The 18,973-nt window shown below is 47.6% G+C and overlaps 1 protein-coding gene across 3 annotated transcripts; it reads right to left on the bottom strand.

Annotated features, from left to right (window-relative positions):
- Nucleotides 1-265: 265 nt before the first annotated feature.
- Nucleotides 266-11,465, bottom strand: LOC307216547 (uncharacterized protein). 3 transcript variants are annotated; one of them, XM_079976959.1, is made up of 4 exons: nt 11,280-11,465; nt 3,854-3,928; nt 3,479-3,564; nt 266-966 (listed from the first exon to the last, which is right to left on the bottom strand). In XM_079976959.1, exons 1-4 carry the CDS (start codon nt 11,443-11,445, stop codon nt 895-897), a joined length of 399 nt encoding a protein of 132 aa, XP_079833085.1. In that variant the 5' UTR covers nt 11,446-11,465; the 3' UTR covers nt 266-894. The 3 variants fall into 3 exon arrangements, with proteins under 3 accessions (XP_079833085.1, XP_079833083.1, XP_079833084.1); XM_079976957.1 differs by lacking the exon at nt 11,280-11,465 and adding an exon at nt 4,898-6,263; XM_079976958.1 differs by lacking the exon at nt 11,280-11,465 and adding an exon at nt 4,898-6,260 and having other exon boundaries at nt 3,854-3,916.
- Between the last annotated feature and the right edge of the window lie 7,508 nt (nt 11,466-18,973).

Genomic DNA, 18,973 nt, shown 5'->3' with positions numbered 1-18,973 from the left:
AGAAGGATTTCTAATAAGGAAGAAATTACCAGATGGGACACTGAGCTCTTTGCAGTCCCCCTGAGGCGACTCTTGGGTGGGTTAGCTGGTCCACACCTGCAATTGTCACAAAAACATCTCCCCTTGATGGCTTCTAGGGTTGAGGGAAGAGTTCGATTCAGTTTGAATTTCCACGCGAAACTACCTAATTTGCAGTCCCTGAAATGCGGGGCTGAAATGCAGCTGCCTTTCAAAATCTGCACCGCTCCTAAATTCTCAAACAAAAAAATGTGCACTTTTTATTTTTATTTTTTGTCAAAAGTAAGATTCTGGCGTCTGATATGTGAGGCAACATGTGCAGGCGCTATTTTCCTTGTTAGTTTCGCCAGAAACTAGCTTTCCCTCCCGTTTCAGCATTTTGGCCAATGGAAAGAATCACAGCAGTGACTGACATTTAAGAGAAGGGATCTAGTCAATTCGAGATCTAGCCATTTTAGAAAAAGGATCTAGCCAATTTGAGGCAAGGGTGTGGTTGTTTCTGAAGGACCGGCACAACATAGCACCCAAAACAACCAGTACATTAAAGATAAGGGGCTTGCCTCAGGACCCCTGGTGAATTCATGGAAGGAGTGAAATTTGAGCCAACGACCTTCCGGGTATGTAGCTCAGTCTCTTCACTGCAGTGCTATGCCAACCCTCTGGTCCATTTGCAGATAAGCATAAGGAGCAAACTTTGCAAGCAAGGGGTCTGCACTTAGAGATATCCATTCGCATGTGATGGAAAAACAGAATCAGTTCACACTCTTATGTCAGAACTGGAGCTCAGCTGCTACAGAATCTCTCCTTCTCCTTTCGTGGGGCTCATTCTGCCTTCATTTCTGATCAGCCAGCGGCTGCTGTGAGTCCTTTAGAGCTTTACTTCATCTGCTCTATCCATTTCACACTGAAGGCAGCGCAGGGGAAGTTGGCTCTCAAGTCGTGACTCAGCTGGAGAGGAAAGGACAAACACAGGGGTGGGGGTGGGGAAATGAATAAGATATATGAATTCATGTTAAGGATCAAGTCATACCTCATGTTACGTTTGCTTCATGTTATGTTCTTTCAGGTTACGTCCCGCGGCGAACCGGAAGTACCGGAAAGGGTTGCTTTCGGGTTTCGCTGCTTGCGCATGCACGGAAGCACAAAATGACATCACGCGCATGCGCAGAAGCACCGAATCGCAACCCGCGCATGCACAGACGTGCTGCTGCGGGTTGTGCTCTTTCCATGTTGTGAACTGGCCCCTTGAACGGATCCCATTCGCAACCAGAGGTACTACTGTACAGTGGTGCCTCAGGTTACATACGCTTCAGGTTACAGACTCCGCTAACCCAGAAATGGTGCTTCAGGTTAAGAACTTTGCTTTAGAATGAGAACAGAAATCGTGCTCCGGCGGCGCGGTGGCAGCAGGAGGCCCCTTTAGCTAAAGTGGTGCTTCAGGTTAAGAACAGTTTCAGGTTAAGAACGGACCTCCGGAACGTATTAAGTACTTAACCCGAGGTACCACTGTATCAGCATTTAAAGATGACGTGGTGAGTTCAGGGTGGGGTGGGGTTCAGTCTGGATGAGGCCCTGAATTCTTTCCAGTTACTGGGATCCTATAACCAGGCAGGTTACAATCTAACAGAGGAGTTTACTGAATGGGTCAGACAAATTTCTTTGTAAGACAACGAACTTAGCTGGCCACTTACGAGTCCTCATCAGCATCCCAAAAGAATTAGCTAAATTGAGAGAGCTTCAACTAAGGGCTGATCTTCATGCAGGAAGAGAAATGCTATAAATAAGTCAGAAATTAAATCATTGCAACAAAAGGGGGGAAAACGCTATGTAAAAAACACATTAAAATTTTTTTTGCTCTCTGGTGCTATCTGGTTTTGCATGTTTATAACGCATCCAAGACTTTTTTTGACCAATGTAGCTGAGTCCTAAGTGATGGCTTCTGCCAGGCTATTGAGTGGTCCTTTTCTCCACCCTGCTCAGCCAACTGTTAGGTAAGAGGGCAATAGCCAGAGTGGTATGCAAACAGAGCTGGAAGCAGCCTGGAAGCTGGAGAAACAGCAACCTGCTTGCTCAGTGATAGATCCAAAACTGTCACTAATGGCAAAGCAAGCTCTGTTGGGGTGTTAATACTGCGAGCCCCTCTCTCTGATCACCAGTGTCGAAGCAATGGTTCTTCAACATCAACTTTGTTGGACCGGTCACGTTGTTCAGTTGCCTGATTATCGTCTTCCAAAGCAACTGCTCTATTCCAAACTTAAAAACAGAAAACGAAATGCTGGTGGTCAACAAAAGAGGTTTAAAGACTCTAGCAGGACAAATCTAAAAAACTGTAGTATAAACACCAGTAACTGGGAAACACTGGCCTGCGAGTGCTCCAGTTGTAGAACAGCCTTTACCAAAGGTATCATGGGCTTTGAAGACCCTCGAACTCAGGACGAAAGGGAGAAACGCGCTAAGAGGAAGGCACGCTTGGCAAATCCACACCATGATCAATTCCCACCTGGAAACCTATGTCCCCACTATGGAAGGACGTGTGGATCCAGAATTGGCCTCCACAGGAAGACACAATGGCAGATGAAGGTGATGGACTACATGGAACTGGCGGAAATGACTGGCAGAATCCGAGACCAGGGAGAAGAGTCGGTGGAAGAAGATTGGAAAAAATTTAAAGTTTATCTACAGAAACATTGTAAAATTAAGGAATGTTAGAAGGATGTTGGAATGAAGCTATGTGGTTTTAGCAGAAATGTTATAAAGGATTAAGTAAAAATGGATTGGTAATTAGTGAAAGAGGAGAATGTAAAATTATAGTATATCAAGATAAATTTTTAGGATAAAAACAAAGATGGAAAGGATTTGCTGAAATATCTAATTGAACTAGAATACAAAAAAGGCAGGTGTGAGGAGGTCAGGGAAATAAGCAAAGGAAAGAAAGTTATGTAAAGGTTGGGGTTTATTTATTTATTTTATTTATTTATTTTGTGCTTTGTTTGTTTAACTTTTTCTATTTTTCTTTCTGTAACTTTCAAAACTTTAATAAAATCTATTATAAAAAAAAAAACAGAATTGGCCTCCATAGTCACTTACGGACTCATTGTTAAAACCGTGTTCATGGGAGACAATCTTACTCGGCTACGAGGGATCACCAAAGAAAGAAGAATACATCCTGTAATCTTTTGGCTTGGATGTGATCCCTTACTTCAAAATTGCTTACATCCCACAGATATTTTGAGACTGTTTAATAATAATAATGGCAATAAAAAGCCCTACAAAGTCACTGGCCATTGGCCACTCAGATTCAGACTAAATCTTTCAGAAAACATTATCACATTATTACTAAGAGAAGGAATGATGACTGATCCAAACAGAGCTGATATTATGGTTACCAAGCCCTTAAAATCGCTCCATGTTAAATCAGAAGTTGCCTGGAGGACTCCGTATGATAATAATGAACCCTCACCTTGTTCAAAACCATCTCTTGGGTTGTGGGGTCAGAGATATTCAGGGAAGTGGTCAAGCCCATTGACAAGATGACTTGGGTCCCACCTGCCAGAGGAGAAAATCACACACAAACCACATTGGTTCCTTTTCTGCATAAGTTCAGCCACAAGTCCCAGGATTAGCAGACAGGAAGAAAAACCTTTTCTCCACATCATGTGTCTTTGTATAAATGCCTGTCATTTAATTACTTTATTTATTTATGACATTTATATCCTGCTTTTCACGACGGGAGGCATTCAACTACCCCACGTCCCGTCAGGGCAAGGAAGCAGGAAGAGAAATTGCAAAGTCAGGTGAGATTTAGGAAGATGACAAGAGGATGACAAGAGCTTACCTGTATCTGGAGGTAGAGAAGGGCAGGAAGGCATTGGCGGGGGCCTCTTGGTTCCACCTGGAGCTGCGGAAGGAGCTGAAGGAGCCACAAGAACACAAGTCAGCTCTTTCCTTGCAAAAGATCCAGCCCCTCCCACATAGGTTGGCCCCATCACCCAGCCCAGGCCCTGAGACTAGGGAGAGGGGCTGCTTGTGGGGAACATGAGGAGACCCTTCTCTGTGGTACTGCCCCAGTTGTGAGACTCCCTCCCATGCAGAACTAATATTAATGATGATGATGATGATGATGATGTATGTGTTTGTTAATATATTATAAGTTGCTTTGAGTTACTTACCTTGGTATAAAAGATTAATAATAATAATAATAACAACAACAACAATTTTGATAAAAACCAGATGTAGTCTGACCTCTGTTTATGTTCTGTGCAAGGTGAATGTTCAATAAACCCACTTCTTAGGGTTAGGATAATGCGAGCCTTATTTGTTTGTTTGTTAAATTTATATACCGCAGAGTATATATGATCCCAGGGCAGTTATCTCAGCCTACAGATACTTGCATTCCTTCCAGCTCTGCCGCCTAGCTCAAAATGCATATGCTTCAGGTTACAGACGCTTCAGGTTACAGACTCCGCTAACCCAGAAATTGTACCTCAGGTTAAGAACTTTGCTTCAGGATGAGAACAGAAATCGGTGGCAGGGGGAGGCCCCATTAGCTAAAGTGGTACCTCGGGTTAAGAACAGTTTCAGGTAAAGAACGGACCTCCAGAATGAATTAAGTTCTTAACCTGAGGTGCCACTTCACTTGTGTGCCTAGGAGCCAACTCCCAGGGGCTGAAGTCCCTTCACACACACCCCCCAAATGTTTGAGGGGGCTTCCCCTCCCAAGGGTTGACGGTCACTGCCATTCAAATGGTGGGTGTGAGCCACATCATGTGATCAATTCTGTTGGGCAGAACTTAACAGGCCCCAATATTGTATTCAAGTCGGCACCTCTGCTTGTGTGAGTCTTCCCTGTTCAGATGAATGTCAAAGTCAGTATGCTTACCTGGCGCTGAAATTGGACGCTTAATAATTTTGGTCACCTTTGCTGATGATGTGGTGACGCCAGTTGTCCTTGTGACATTTGTGGTTAGTGTGGTAGCTTGCCGTGAGGCGGTGGGTTTCGCTCTGGAATTTGTCTTTGGTGCTACAGTGGTTCTGAGCAGTGAAATGGTGGAAGAAGCAACTGTTGAAGTGACCCTGGCAGTTTTACTGGTGGTAGATGAAGCTTCACCTCTGGAGGTGGTTGCGAAGGTCATCTGTGGTCTTGAGGTGAGGGCAGGGGAACTTCCAGTTGTGGTTGTGAGCTCAGTTGTGGTTGATGTGGTCTGTTTTGGCGATGTGACAACAGGGATGCCACCTTCACCCTTGGTTGCAGCTAGCGATGGGGAGAGGAGTGCTGTCGAAGTGGCTTGATAACTTTGGATAAAAGTTGTGAGCTCAGAGGTGGTTTCACCAGGATGGGAAGAAGGAGCTGTTGTTGGGATGGAGGTTCCTTCTGCAGATGTGGCTTTTTCTGGACTGTGGGATGCCAGCAGTGTTGACCTATTGTCTTCTACTGCAGTGCTGATGAACATAGTTGGTTGTTGGCTGAGTGTTACGTCTGGAACAGTGCTCCTGGACCTCGCTGTTTGACCTGTGATTTCAGTTGATGGGGTGGTGGAAGAGAGGCCTGTTGACGTGGTCTCTTCTAGCGGTGTGCCAGCAGTGGTGGTACTTTCATCCGTGGTCTTAGCTAGTGATTCTGTTGGAGTGACTGCACTTCGTTGGATAAAAGATGTAGGATCAACGCTCATTTCACCAGGATAAGAAGAAAAATGAACTGTTTTTGGGATGGTGGTTCCTTCTGCAAATGTGGCTTTTTCTGGACTGTGGGATGCCAGCAGTGTTGGCCTATTGTCTTCTACTGCAATGCTGATAAACATTGGTTGGTTTTTGGCTGGTTTTTGGCTGAGTGTTACTTCTGGAACAGTGCTCCTGGACGTCGCTGTTTGACCTGCGATTTCAGTTGATGGGGTGGTGGAAGAGAGGCCTGTTGACGTGGTCTCTTCTGGCGGTGTGCCAGGAGTGGTGGTACTTTCATCCGTGGTCTTAGCTAGTGATTCTGTTGGAGTGACTGCACTTCGTTGGGTAAAAGGTGTGGGCTCAGTGCTCGTTTCACCAGGATAGGATGAAAGATGAACTGTTGTTGGGGTGGTGGTTTCTTCTGCAGGGCTGATGGTCACGTCTGAAAAAGCAGTGGTGGTCTCCTCCGTTGAAGTCATTTCTCTACGCTTTGTGGTTTGGAATGTGGTTATGTCTTGAGGAGCTAGCGATTGGGATCTTGAGCTAGTTTCTACTATCATAGTGCTGGTGGCTTCTGGGATTTCAGGTGTAGGCCTGCTAGCCACATCACCTAAAACACCAGGGCTGGTGGTCATTCCAGATGTTGAACTGCCAGCGGCAACTGTCCGAGGTGAGTTGGTGCGGGGCTGCAGGGCTGCAGAAGGGAATGTGGATGGAGGGGGAACAGTTGAGAGTGTGGATGCAAGGGCTGTGGAGGTGACCTCTACACTGGTGCCGAAGATTTGTGGATGTTCTGTGGAAGAGACAGGTGCCTGCATGGATCTTTCTGCTCCAGTGCTGGGGGTGGCAATGCTTTTGGCTGTGGTTATGGTGTGCAAAGTAGCAACAGAGTCTGTGATGGGCGTGGCTTTGTCTTGAGAGGCTGAAGATAGGAGTGTAGGGCTTGTTTCTTCTTCCAAAGTAGTAGAATCCGTGATTCCAGCTTCTGAAGTGCCAGTGATAGCTGTCGAATCATGCAGCGAAGAGAAGAGGAACGTTGGTTGTTGGCTGAGTGTTGGCTCAGTGCTACTGGACCTCGCTGGGGTGGTGTAAGAGAGGCCTGTTGACGTGATCTTTTCTGGCGGTGTGCCAGGAGTGGTGGTAGTTTCATCCGTGGTCTTAGCTAGTGATGGGGAAATGAACTCTGTTGGAGTGACTGCACTTCTTTGGGTAAAAGGTGTGGGCTCAGTGCTCATTTCACCAGGATAGGATGAAAGATGAACTGTTGTTGGGGTGGTGGTTTCTTCTGCAGGGCTGATGGTCACGTCTGAAAAAGCAGTGGTGGTCTCCTCCGTTGAAGTCATTTCTCTACGCTTTGTGGTTTGGAATGTGGTTATGTCTTGAGGAGCTAGCGATTGGGATCTTGAGCTAGTTTCTACTATCATAGTGCTGGTGGCTTCTGGGATTTCAGGTGTAGGGCTGCTAGCCACATCACCTAAAGCACCAGGGCTGGTGGTCATTCCAGATGTTGAACTGCCAGCGGCAACTGTCCGAGGTGAGTTGGTGCGGGGCTGCAGGGCTGCAGAAGGGAATGTGGATGGAGGGGGAACAGTTGAGAGTGTGGATGCAAGGGCTGTGGAGGTGACTTCTACACTGGTGCCGAAGATTTGTGGATGTTCTGTGGAAGACACAGGTGCCTGCATGGATCTTTCTGCTCCAGTGCTGGGGGTGGCAATGCTTTTGGCTGTGGTTATGGTGTGCAAAGTAGCAACAGAGTCTGTGATGGGCGTGGCTTTGTCTTGAGAGGCTGAAGATAGGAGTGTAGGGCTTGTTTCTTCTTCCAAAGTAGTAGAATCCGTGATTCCAGCTTCTGAAGTGCCAGTGATAGCTGTCGAATCATGCAGCGAAGAGAAGAGGAACGTTGGTTGTTGGCTGAGTGTTGGCTCAGTGCTACTGGACCTCGCTGGGGTGGTGTAAGAGAGGCCTGTTGACGTGATCTTTTCTGGCGGTGTGCCAGGAGTGGTGGTAGTTTCATCCGTGGTCTTAGCTAGTGATGGGGAAATGAACTCTGTTGGAGTGACTGCACTTCTTTGGGTAAAAGGTGTGGGCTCAGTGCTCATTTCACCAGGATAGGATGAAAGATGAACTGTTGTTGGGGTGGTGGTTTCTTCTGCAGGGCTGATGGTCACGTCTGAAAAAGCAGTGGTGGTCTCCTCCGTTGAAGTCATTTCTCTACGCTTTGTGGTTTGGAATGTGGTTATGTCTTGAGGAGCTAGCGATTGGGATCTTGAGCTAGTTTCTACTATCATAGTGCTGGTGGCTTCTGGGATTTCAGGTGTAGGGCTGCTAGCCACATCACCTAAAGCACCAGGGCTGGTGGTCATTCCAGATGTTGAACTGCCAGCGGCAACTGTCCGAGGTGAGTTGGTGCGGGGCTGCAGGGCTGCAGAAGGGAATGTGGATGGAGGGGGAACAGTTGAGAGTGTGGATGCAAGGGCTGTGGAGGTGACTTCTACACTGGTGCCGAAGATTTGTGGATGTTCTGTGGAAGACACAGGTGCCTGCATGGATCTTTCTGCTCCAGTGCTGGGGGTGGCAATGCTTTTGGCTGTGGTTATGGTGTGCAAAGTAGCAACAGAGTCTGTGATGGGCGTGGCTTTGTCTTGAGAGGCTGAAGATAGGAGTGTAGGGCTTGTTTCTTCTTCCAAAGTAGTAGAATCCGTGATTCCAGCTTCTGAAGTGCCAGTGATAGCTGTCGAATCATGCAGCGAAGAGAAGAGGAACGTTGGTTGTTGGCTGAGTGTTGGCTCAGTGCTACTGGACCTCGCTGGGGTGGTGGAAGAGAGGCCTGTTGACATGGTCTTTTTTGGCGGTGTGCCAGGAGTGGTGGTAGTTTCATCCGTGGTCTTAGCTAGTGATGGGGAAATGAACTCTGTTGGAGTGACTGCACTTCGTTGGATAAAAGGTGTGGGCTCAGTGCTCGTTTCACCAGGATAGGATGAAGGATGAACTGTTGCTGGGGTGGCGGTTTTTTCTGCAGATGTGGCTTCTTCTGAACTGTAGGATACTGCCGGCGTTGAGCTACTGTCTTCTACTGCAGTGCTGATGGAGGTGGAGGAGTCAGCTACTGTGGTGACATCCGTGGTTGGCAGTGTCCTTAGCAATGGGACAGTGGTGGATTGAGTTGCCGAGCTTGCCTTTGGTGCTGTACTAGTGAGACTGGGGCTTGTTGTGGTTTGTGAAATGGTGGGAGCAACAGAATTGGAAGTGACTTTGGCCGTAGTGCTGAAGGTAGGAGAGCCTTCACCTGCGAAGGTGGAATGAGAAGCTACCAGGGTGAACCTGGATGGCCTAGTATTGGTAGAATAGCTTCCAGTTGTGGGTACAGCTGGTGAGGGGACTGGTAATTCTTCTGTGGACATTTTTGCTTGGGAATGGGTGGTTTCTTCTGCAGGGCTGACGGTCCCTTCTGAAATAGCAGTGGTGGTCTCCTCAGCTGTGATCTGAACAGCGCTTTTACCTGAAGAGGAGGATGGGTCAGGACCTGGGGCAGTCCCTGTTGTTGAGGGGTGTGTAGTGGAACTGCTTAGCAATGGAACGGTGGATTTCTCTGTTGCATTTGTCTGCGGTGTGGAGGTGAGACTGGAGCTCGTTGTGAAGGCAGAGTGAACTGTGGCTGCACCTGGGGAGGAAGAGTAGTGAGATCGAGTTCTGCACTGTGGCACAGAAAGAGCTCACCTTCTCCAGAAACTGAAAATTTCTTTTAGAATTCCATACTTGGCTAGACAGACAAAAATTCTGGCATGGGATATGGCAACATCCTTCACACAGTTTGCACCCCAGCTCAGCAACCTTTTTTAAAAAGATTGTTTTCTTCTGAAAATATTTATGGATTATAAGCATCCCTTTGTGTCTCTCACTGGGCTCCCCTGTAGTTTAGCACCTCTCTCCCTTCCTTCAAAACTCCCCTTAAAACCCACATTTCCCTGCATGACCTTTGGCTTATCCTCAGAATCATGAATCCCTCAGTTTCTCCCCGTTTGTCTGCCTTAAACTGTGAGCTGCTTCTGAGTAGACAGCTGTTTGTGTACTTCCTATGAAACGCTCATGGTTGTATACTGACTTGTTTAATGCTAATAATAAAGATTTCTGCTAGCATAGCTTGGGAACGAGTGCAGCTCAGGGTTACAGCATCCGCTTTGCATTCAAGAGATCCCAGGTTCAATTGCTGGTGTCCCCAGGAAGATCTCCGAGGGATCCCAATCTGCAACCTGGAGAGCCACTGCCAGCCAGTGTAGACAGTATTGAGTCTCATGGATCAATTGCTCTCTTAATATAAAGAAGCCCCCTATGTTCTTAGTTCAGTTGTGCTACAGCTACTATTGTTCTTAGGCCGTTGCTGGATCCCAAGGTCAGCAACCAGGGGCATGGGTGGTGCTGTGGGTTAAACCACAGACCCTAGGACTTGCTGATCAGAAGGTCGGCGGTTCGAATCCCCGCAACGGGGTGAGCTCCCGTTGCTCAGTCCCTGCTCCTGCCAACCTAGCAGTTCGAAAGCACGTCAAGTGCAAGTAGATAAGTAGGTACTGCTCCGGTGGGAAGGTAAACGGCGTTTCCATGCGCTGCTCTGGTTCGCCAGAAGCGGCTTAGTCATGCTGGCTACATGACCCGGAAGCTGTACGCCGGCTCCCTCGGCCAATAAAGCGAGATGAGCGCCGCAACCCCAGAGTTGGTCACGACTGGACCTAATGGTCAGGGGTCCCTTTACCTTTTAGGTCAGCAACCAGCTGAATGCGAGGGACGCTATTAGGAAGGGATGATAGAGAGCCCATGGACTACACCTGGGTTATCCTGCTTGGATTTCTAGCAAATCCTGGTGTCAGTGACTGCTCCATCCACACACCACACTTGTCTTTGCACTGGCAATTGTGCAGCAGGTGGACAAGTGGACACCTCGTGGGGGCAGATTTGGCCCCGAGGCTTCCAGTGGCTGACCCTCAATTTGCATGCCTTCCCTCCTCGCCAGAGTACAACTAGAGAAGAAACCGATACGAAATTGACATGCATCCAACTATTCAAAAGAGATTCCTGAAGCGAGCCTTAGAGGCAACACTCCAGCGTATTTCAACAGCTCCCAGGAAAAGGGAAAAAAATACAACTCTGGTGCTATTCAGTTCCCAAAGTGGCTAAAATCCGTAGGAACCATAGCACAGTGGAAGTAAAATATGCCACAGACAGAACTGAGCCAGGAAGATGGTTCTGTTGCGAACTGGTTTCTTCTCTGCCTATTTTACTCCATGCTGCATTGCTGTCACTGCAGAAGCATTTCATGCCCCTTCTAGCTGAACGTTATGAGCTACTCCTCGTGGTACAATGGACAAGCTCCCTAGTTTTTCGCTGATCTTGAGTAATTCTGCACCCGTGTTTTTACACGAGCCACAAAATCACACGTTTCCATTCCTACGGTTTTTGCTTTCTTTGGCCAAGGGTTATTAACAGCTGATTCACGTATGAACCAACGCTGATTCTGGAACTCCGGCTTTCCTCCAAAGCCACCTTTCTTTCCCCCCCCCCCCAACACGTTGCTATGCATTAGTCAGTGAGACTTGGCAGCAGTCACTCACCATGGGTCCAGGTGCAGCAGAGGAGACACAATAATAAAAGGGGCGCCACAGGGAAATGATAGCAGCCCATTCCGGCAGTGCTTCTTCCTTGCCCTTCCAATCTGGGACCAGCAGCCCGGTCCGCTCTGGGTGTTGTAAGGCCACAAGTGGAGCTTCTAGAAATCATTGCTGTTGGTTTACTTCCTTGGCATGATTTCCTGGTTTGAAAGACAGTTGGAGGGTGGAGTGCCCAAAACCTGCTCCCTTTTTTTCGCTCCAAAGCCTTTGAATAGCTTTCTCACTGTAAGAGCTGTTTGAGAGTGGAACGGACTCCCATGGAAAGTGGGGGACTCTCCTTCATTGGAGGTTTTTAAGCAGGGGGCTGGGCTGGATGATCCTTAGGGGTCTCTGTCCAACTCTACAATTCTGCGATTCTATCGTAGGGAACTGTCATTTTTAATAATAATAATAATAATAATAATAGTAGTAGTAGTAAATTTTATTTATACCCCACCCTCCCCGGCCAGAGCCGGGCTCAGGGCGGCTAACACCAGTAAAATTACAGTAAAAACATAATGGGGGGGGGATTTAAAATACAGGTTAAAATGCAATTTAAAATGCAGCCTCATTTTAAAAGTAGCCCATAGATCACATAAAGGGAGGGAAACATAAGGGTCAGACTGAGTCCAAACCAAAGGCCAGGCGGAACAGCTCTGTTTTGCAGGCTTTGCGGAAAGATGTCAAGTCCCGCAGGGCCCTAGTCTCTTGGGACAGAGCATTCCACCACGTCGGGGCCAGTGCTGAAAAGGCCCTGGCCCTAGCTGAAACCAATCTAACCTCCTTGAGGCTTGGGACCTCCAAAGTGGTGTCATTTGTGGACCTTAAGGTCCTCCGCAGGGCATACCAAGAGAGGCAGTCCCATAGGTATGTGGGTCCTAGGCCAAAAAGGGTTTTAAAGGTCAAAACCTGCACCTTGAACCTGATCCTGTACTCCACCGGGAGACAGTGCAGTTGGTAAAGCACTGGATGAATGTGAACCTGTGGCAAGGACCCCATAAGGAGCCTCACTGTGGCATTCTGCACCCGCTGGAGTTTCTGGGACAGCTTCAAGGGCAGCCCTGCATAGAGCGAGTTACAATAATCAAGCCTGGAGGTGACCATCGCATAGATCACTGTGGCCAGGTCAGGGTGGGAAAGGTAAGGGACCAACTGCTTAATACGGCGGAGATGGAATCCAATTTGAAGATCAAGCACAGCAAATGCCTAGCTTAAGCACAGCCAGAAAACCTCAGAGGTTGTCCTGGTGGAGCAGCTGGTCGCTGAAAAATAGAGACACCAGTGTTCGAGTCTGCCTAAATGCCATATCATCTCACTGGAAGCCAGTCCCCTAAATCCAGATCTGTGTGGAGGGGCATTATTATGTACTGAAGTTCTCACCCTGGGCCAGCAGGGGGATACTGTAGATAGTTTTCACTCAGGTCCATATATGCAAATAAGGGATCGAAAGTGACATTCAGTGATTGGATAGTTACAGAAAGTGGTTACTGTTGCGTTCTAGTGGAGCTCTATATAAGCAGGATGGCTGAACCCTTCAGTTCAGTTCTGTTCTGGCCTGTGAATAAACAAGAGCTGTTTGAAGAATCGCTTTGTCGTCTGATATGTTCACCCACAACTTAAAAGGCATTAGCAGCAGTGGTTGCTTGGTGCTGAGAGGAAATCATTGAAAACCACGCTTAGAAGCCACTTTGCATTGTTTTTCCCGTTTAAGGGCAAAATCTTATAGAATTGCTCACACAAGCAGGGGTGGCGTTTACCGTTTTATTAAGTTTTTTTTTTTCATTGAATGCATACTCCATTTCACAACCACTGTATTAGGGTAAATCATACTGCAAAAAAATATGTACAGTGGTACCTCAGGTTAAGTACTTAATTCATTCCGGAGGTCCGTTCTTAACCTGAAACTGTTCTTAACCTGAAGCACCACTTTAGCTAATGGGGCCTCCCACTGCTGCACGATTTCTGCTCTCATCCTGTAGCAAAGTTCTTAACCTGAAGCACTATTTCTGGGTTAGCAGAGTCTGTAACCTGAAGCGTATGTTACCTGAAGTGTATGTAACCCGAGGTACCACTGTATTAGGCAAAAGCGCATTCAAAAATGTGTATATGAGAAAATAGCACTCCAATGCTGATTAATTTGCATGAGGATTTTTTCTTTCTTTTAACTGATGTCGAAATGTGGAGAACTGGAGATTGGAAAAATGAGAAAACATAAATGCTATAAGGCGTATTGTCCAAATCCAGAGCTCAGACTTGCGTCTTCTGCCGACAGATACATCGGCCCTTCCTCTGCTGGGACCCTCTTTGCCATTTAGCAGGCTCAGCTGATCTTAAGCTCCGAGTTTCAGGAGATTAATTCTTCACATGTCTGCCTGTCACTCAAAAACGGAACCCAAGTCCTTTTTGATTAGAGCAGAGAGATTAGCAGTGATGAATCTCCTGAGCTGGCCTGACAGCAGACAAATCTCTTGAAATCTAACCAGGTCTCCAGGGACAAAATTCCTCACTAAGTTGTCGATAGGAGGAACTGGAGTTTTGGTTCAGAAGAGGGAGTGGGTTGTGGTGTGCATAGAAGGAAAAGCCCCAGTACTGGATCAGACCCAGACCATGCAAATCCTCAGCCCCACCCTCTTTTGTCAAATTGGCAGGTAAAAGCAGACCAAAAGCCTCTGGAAAACAGAGGCTGTTTTGTCGTAAGTCTTTCTAGCTATTACCTGAGAGAGTGCCAGGTTTACTTGGTTGCTGCCATTGACTCAGCTGGTGAGGAGATATGTTCATGGACATTCTAAATTCTCAGAAGTATAAGGGGGGAAATTGTCAATACAGATGGGACATATGGGGCTGGTGCCAGGAAGGAGAGGAGAGAAGATGTTGTTGTTGTTGTTTAGCCGTGTCCGACTCTTCGTGACCCCCTGGACCAGAGCACTCCAGGCACTCCTGTCTTCCACTGCCCCCCGCAGTTTGGTCAAACTCATGCTGGTAGCTTCGAGAACACTGTCCCAACATCTCGTCCTCTGTCACCCCCTTCTCCTTGTGCCCTCCATCTTCCCCAACATCAGGGTCTTTTCCAGGGAGTCTTCTCTTCTCATGAGGTGGCCAAAGTCTTGGAGCCTCAGCTTCACGATCTGTCCTTCCAGTGAGCACTCAGGGCTGATTTCCTTCAGAATGGATAGGTTGGATCTTCTTGCAGTCCATGGGACTCTCAAGAGTCTCCTCCAGCACCAGAATTCAAAAGGATCAATTCTTCAGCGATCAGCCTTGTCTTCCATAAACACAGTTTTAACAATGAGTCCGTAAGTGACTGTGGAGGCCAATTCTGGATCCCCACGTCCTTCCACAGTGGGGACATAGGTTTCCAAGCAAGAGTTGATCATGGTGTGGATTTGCCAAGCATGCCTTCCTCTTAGCACATTTCTCCCTTGTGTTCTGAGTTCAGGTGTCTTCAAAGCCCATGACACCTTTGGGAAAGGCTGTTCTCCAATTGGATGGGCTTTGTGGCTTTAAAGAAACTCTGTGCATCATGAATGTCGGCTACGTTTAGCAGAGGATCAGTAGTCAGGTATTAGTGATATGAAAGGATGTATGTTACGATTCTAGGACGAGATGAGGTTTAGGTAAGATACTTAATGGCCAATAGATACAACTATGTGCTACTCAGAAACGAGCCATGAAAATGAATGGGCCCAACTTAGTCATATTTATTAATTTACATGGGACTACTCTGAGTAAAGGGACACAGGTGGGGCTGTGGGTAAAACCACAGAGCCTAGGACTTGCCAATCAGAAGGTCGGCGGTTTGAATCCCCGTGACGGGGTGAGCTCCCATTGCTTGGTCCCTGCTCCTGCCAACCTAGCAGTTCAAAAGCATGTCAAAGTGCAAGCAGATAAATAGGTACTGCTCCAGCGGGAAGGTAAACGGCATTTCCGTGCACTGCTTTGGTTCGCCAGATGCGGCTTAGTCATGCTGGCCACATGACCCGGAAGCTGTACACTGGCTCCCTCAGCCAGTAAAGCGAGATGAGTGCCGCAACCACAGAGTCAGTCACGACTGGACCCAATGGTCAGGGGTCCCTTTACCTTTACCTTTACTCTGAGTAAAACCCAGTTGCATACTATCCTGTGAATTTCTGCAGGTCCTTAGTCGGTCTGTTATTTATGGTTTAAATGCAGAACAAAACTGACCGAAACACCAGAGTAAAACAAGCAGATATTACAAGCCACAATGTCCCAAGTGGATTTGCTCATCTTTGGGGAAACGGCTTCCCCCAAAAAACTTTCCCAAGCAGACCCAAACAGGAAGGCCCTTTCTATGCAAGGGTGCCACCTTGAATAAAATATGGGGGGCAGGGGGGACCTGCATGATCTGTCACAAGATGTGGTGCAAGCACACACTTTGAATGGCAATGCCCATCAACTTGGGGGGACTGGCCCCTTCAAATATTTTATGGGGGGGGGCACAGGGACCTCAGGCCCAGGAGTTGGCTCCTGTTATCTCTCTGTGTGTCTCTGCTCATGTACCAGTTCCCAATTTCAAAATGGCCATCCAGGTTACACTGTGTTCTCAGCAAGACCTCGGCTGTTAGACTAATGAGCAAAACCTGCACGGCTGGGATTTCCCCTCTATGGAGTTTATTTTTAGAGACCTCACTTCCTCCCCACACTCCCTCCTCCGTTCCAGTTCATGCACAAAAGGCCAACCTTTACTGTAAATCGTGCCCCTATGCCAGGTTCCTCATTCCAAAGATGGGAGGCATGGCTGAATATCCATCTCCTTGCCAGACAGCCTGTTTACAATACTTATTTATCACAGGGGATCAGCAGATCTGTAGAATAATCAACTGATACAATGTCCAACCTTCGAACTCACGCAATTGTACGCCATGTGGTGGCTGTTTAATTGTTTATCTTAGCATGGTTAGCCTCTGACTACACAGTGTGTGTGTGTGTGTGTGTGTGTGTGCGCGCGCCCATGGTTGCCACTCTCCCACAAACACCAATATTCCAGACAACGAGATATGGGGTGGCAACTTGGTTAAAATAAAAAAATAAGGTCTTATATATATAATAAATGTTCATGGATTTGCCAGGCAAACACATACATAAATGTATGGGCCACATGTTTGAGGCAGCACAGAACGGCAGTCCTGGAGCCATTTTGGCTCCCAAACTGACCAAATGTTTTCTTTGCCAGGTCAAAGGAAAGTGGAAAAGCCTCCCCATTGTCTTTTCCTTCACAAAACCTGTCTTAAGGGTATGTCTGTGTATGAATAGGGTGAGCCTGTGACCTGGCTCAGGAACTAAGTGTTTGTAATTACAAAGGACTGGCCAGGCTCCCCAGGGTATCCAATCAAGTGACCATTAACAGGTAACCTGCCAGACAGGAGATAAACAACGCACTCAGATTTCTGTTGTAGACCACCCTTTCTGTGATGTATGTATGTTGTTTCTGGGTGTGGTCTTGAGCTCCAGGGTAGGGAATTTAAAATGTCTATATAAGGGCGAACACACCTGGGTTCTAGGTTCCTCCTCCTTTCCTGCGTGTGGGGGGAGCACCCTGTTGCAACAGATCAATAAAGATCAAGCTTACGAGCTGCTTTGCTTCTCAGTATTCTCTGGTTGGCCTCTGTTATTTTCTCCAACCAATGGAGAACATACAAAGGACTCTACAAGGGCTCTTGTGTACCCCGTAAGGGAATAAGGGCAGATTTTGTTTATTACAATATAAATTATATAATTTTACCTGTGCCCCCCTGGGAATAGCTGGGGAAGGGCAGGGGGCCACGTGGCCCCCGGTTGAGAAACACTGGTGTAGTCTACCCCTTAGCCTTTTGTTCCTGAAGATGCCCTGCGCGTTTTCTGTGGGCTACCGTCCCAGGTGGACATTTGCCCCCTCACTGCTACCGGTAGTCACGGGCCTACTGCCTGGGGGCATGGGTGATTTATGTTGGGGGGGGTTGGCAGGACACCCACCTGACGCCATCCTCTGTCTTGCTCTGCGCAGCAGATTCGGAATGAAATGTCTCAACACAACAACAGCTGTTTTAAATTACTTTCTTTTGACCCCAAGTGCTCAGAAAAATCTGTCAAAATCTTTCTACAATTTTTAATTTTACTTAAGTATTTTTATTTATTTACTTGATGGGGGGGGCAGCTGCCCCTGCCCATGCAGGGGGTGGGGTGGTGAATGGAGGGGGGGGGCCACAAGCCCCGGCAGCCAAGGACCATCAACCCGCTGCTGACTAACCATAAGGACGCCCTCTTTCTTTTTTGGGGGGGAGCTGGAGTGGCGCCCCCCTCCTGCGAGACGCGCCTGTGATAGGAATTTTGAGGTCTTAGATATATGGTAATGTTCATAAGTGTACCAACCAAGCACCTACATAGATCAGCACAGGAAGACAGACCTGGAACCATTTTGATTCCTAAACTGAGCAAATGTTTTCTCTGCAAGGTCAAAGTGGGAAACCTTCCATTGTCTCTTTCTTCACAAATCCTGTCTTAAGGGCACATTTAAGATATGAATAGGGTGTGAGCCTGTGACCTGGCCCAGGAACTAAGTACAGTGGTACCTCGGGTTAAGTACTTAATTCGTTCCGGAGGTCCGTACTTAATCTGAAACTGTTCTTAACATGAAGCACCACTTTAGATAATGGGGCCTCCCGCTGCTGCCGTGCCGCCGGAGCACGATTTCTGTTCTTATCCTGAAGCAAAGTTCTTAACCTGAAGCACTATTTCTGGGTTAGCGGAGTCTGTAACCTGAAGCGTATGTAACCTGAGGTACCACTGTATTTATCATTACAAAAGACTGGCCAGGCTCCCCAGGCAATCCAATCAAGTAACCTGCCAGACAGGAGATAAACGACGAGGAGGAGAAAAACAACGTTCAAAATTTCTGTTTTAGACCGCCTTTTTTTGTGATGTAGGTATGATGTATCTGAGGGGTGGTCTTAGGTTACACCCCTTCTATGATGTATGTATGATGTTTCTGGGGGTGGTCTTGATCTACAGGGGGGCAATTTCAAAAGTCTTTATAAGGCCTTGCGCACCATTTTTCGGGGTTCCTCCTCCTCTCCTGCGGGTGAGGGGAGACCCTGTTGCAACAGATCAATAAAGATCAAGCTTACTATCTGCTTTGCTTCTCAATACTCTCTGGTTGGCCTCTGGTGTTCTCTCCTACCAATAGGGAACCTATGTAAGGACTCTATATGGGCTCTTGGATACCCCATAAGGGAAAGGGGCAATTTTTTGTTTACAGCACAACACAACAACAGCTGTTTCAAATTACTTTCTTTTGACCCCAAGTGCTCAGAAAAACCTGTCAAAATCTTCCTACAATTTTTAATTTTACTTAAGTATTTTTATTTACTTGATTGGGGGGGCAACTGCCCCCTTGCCCCCGCCCATGCCGGGGGGGGGATGAATGGAGGGGGGTGGCGACAAGCCCCGGCGGCCAAGGACCATCAACCCGCTGCAGACTAACCATAAGGCACCCTCTTTCTTTTTTTTTGGGGGGGGGAGCTGGAGTGGCGCCCCCCTCCTGCGAGATGCACCCTTCATTTGGAGGAAAAGCAAGCGAGATTCCGGCGCCCTCCCGCCCCGCCACGTGCTTCGGGCAACAGCGCGTGACGTCAGAGGCCCGCGAGTGTAAAATGTTGCAACGT

This window comes from Podarcis cretensis (genome assembly GCF_951804945.1).
Source record: "Podarcis cretensis genome assembly, chromosome: 5".
NCBI classification, from domain to species: Eukaryota; Metazoa; Chordata; class Lepidosauria; order Squamata; family Lacertidae; genus Podarcis; species Podarcis cretensis.
This window is presented reverse-complemented; position numbering and strand designations above follow the sequence as displayed.

What these genes read in the sequence shown, in the direction of transcription:
- LOC307216547 (XM_079976957.1), bottom strand. Translation starts at nt 6,236, where the DNA reads ATGATAGTAGAAACTAGCTCAAGATCCCAATCGCTAGCTCCTCAAGAC. An exon ending in GCGTCCAATTTCAGCGCCAG is followed by an intron (nt 3,929 to 4,897) that starts GTAAGCATACTG and finishes TGGCTCCTTCAG; the next exon opens with CTCCTTCCGCAGCTCCAGGT. An exon ending in TTCTCTACCTCCAGATACAG is followed by an intron (nt 3,565 to 3,853) that starts GTAAGCTCTTGT and finishes CTCCTCTGGCAG; the next exon opens with GTGGGACCCAAGTCATCTTG.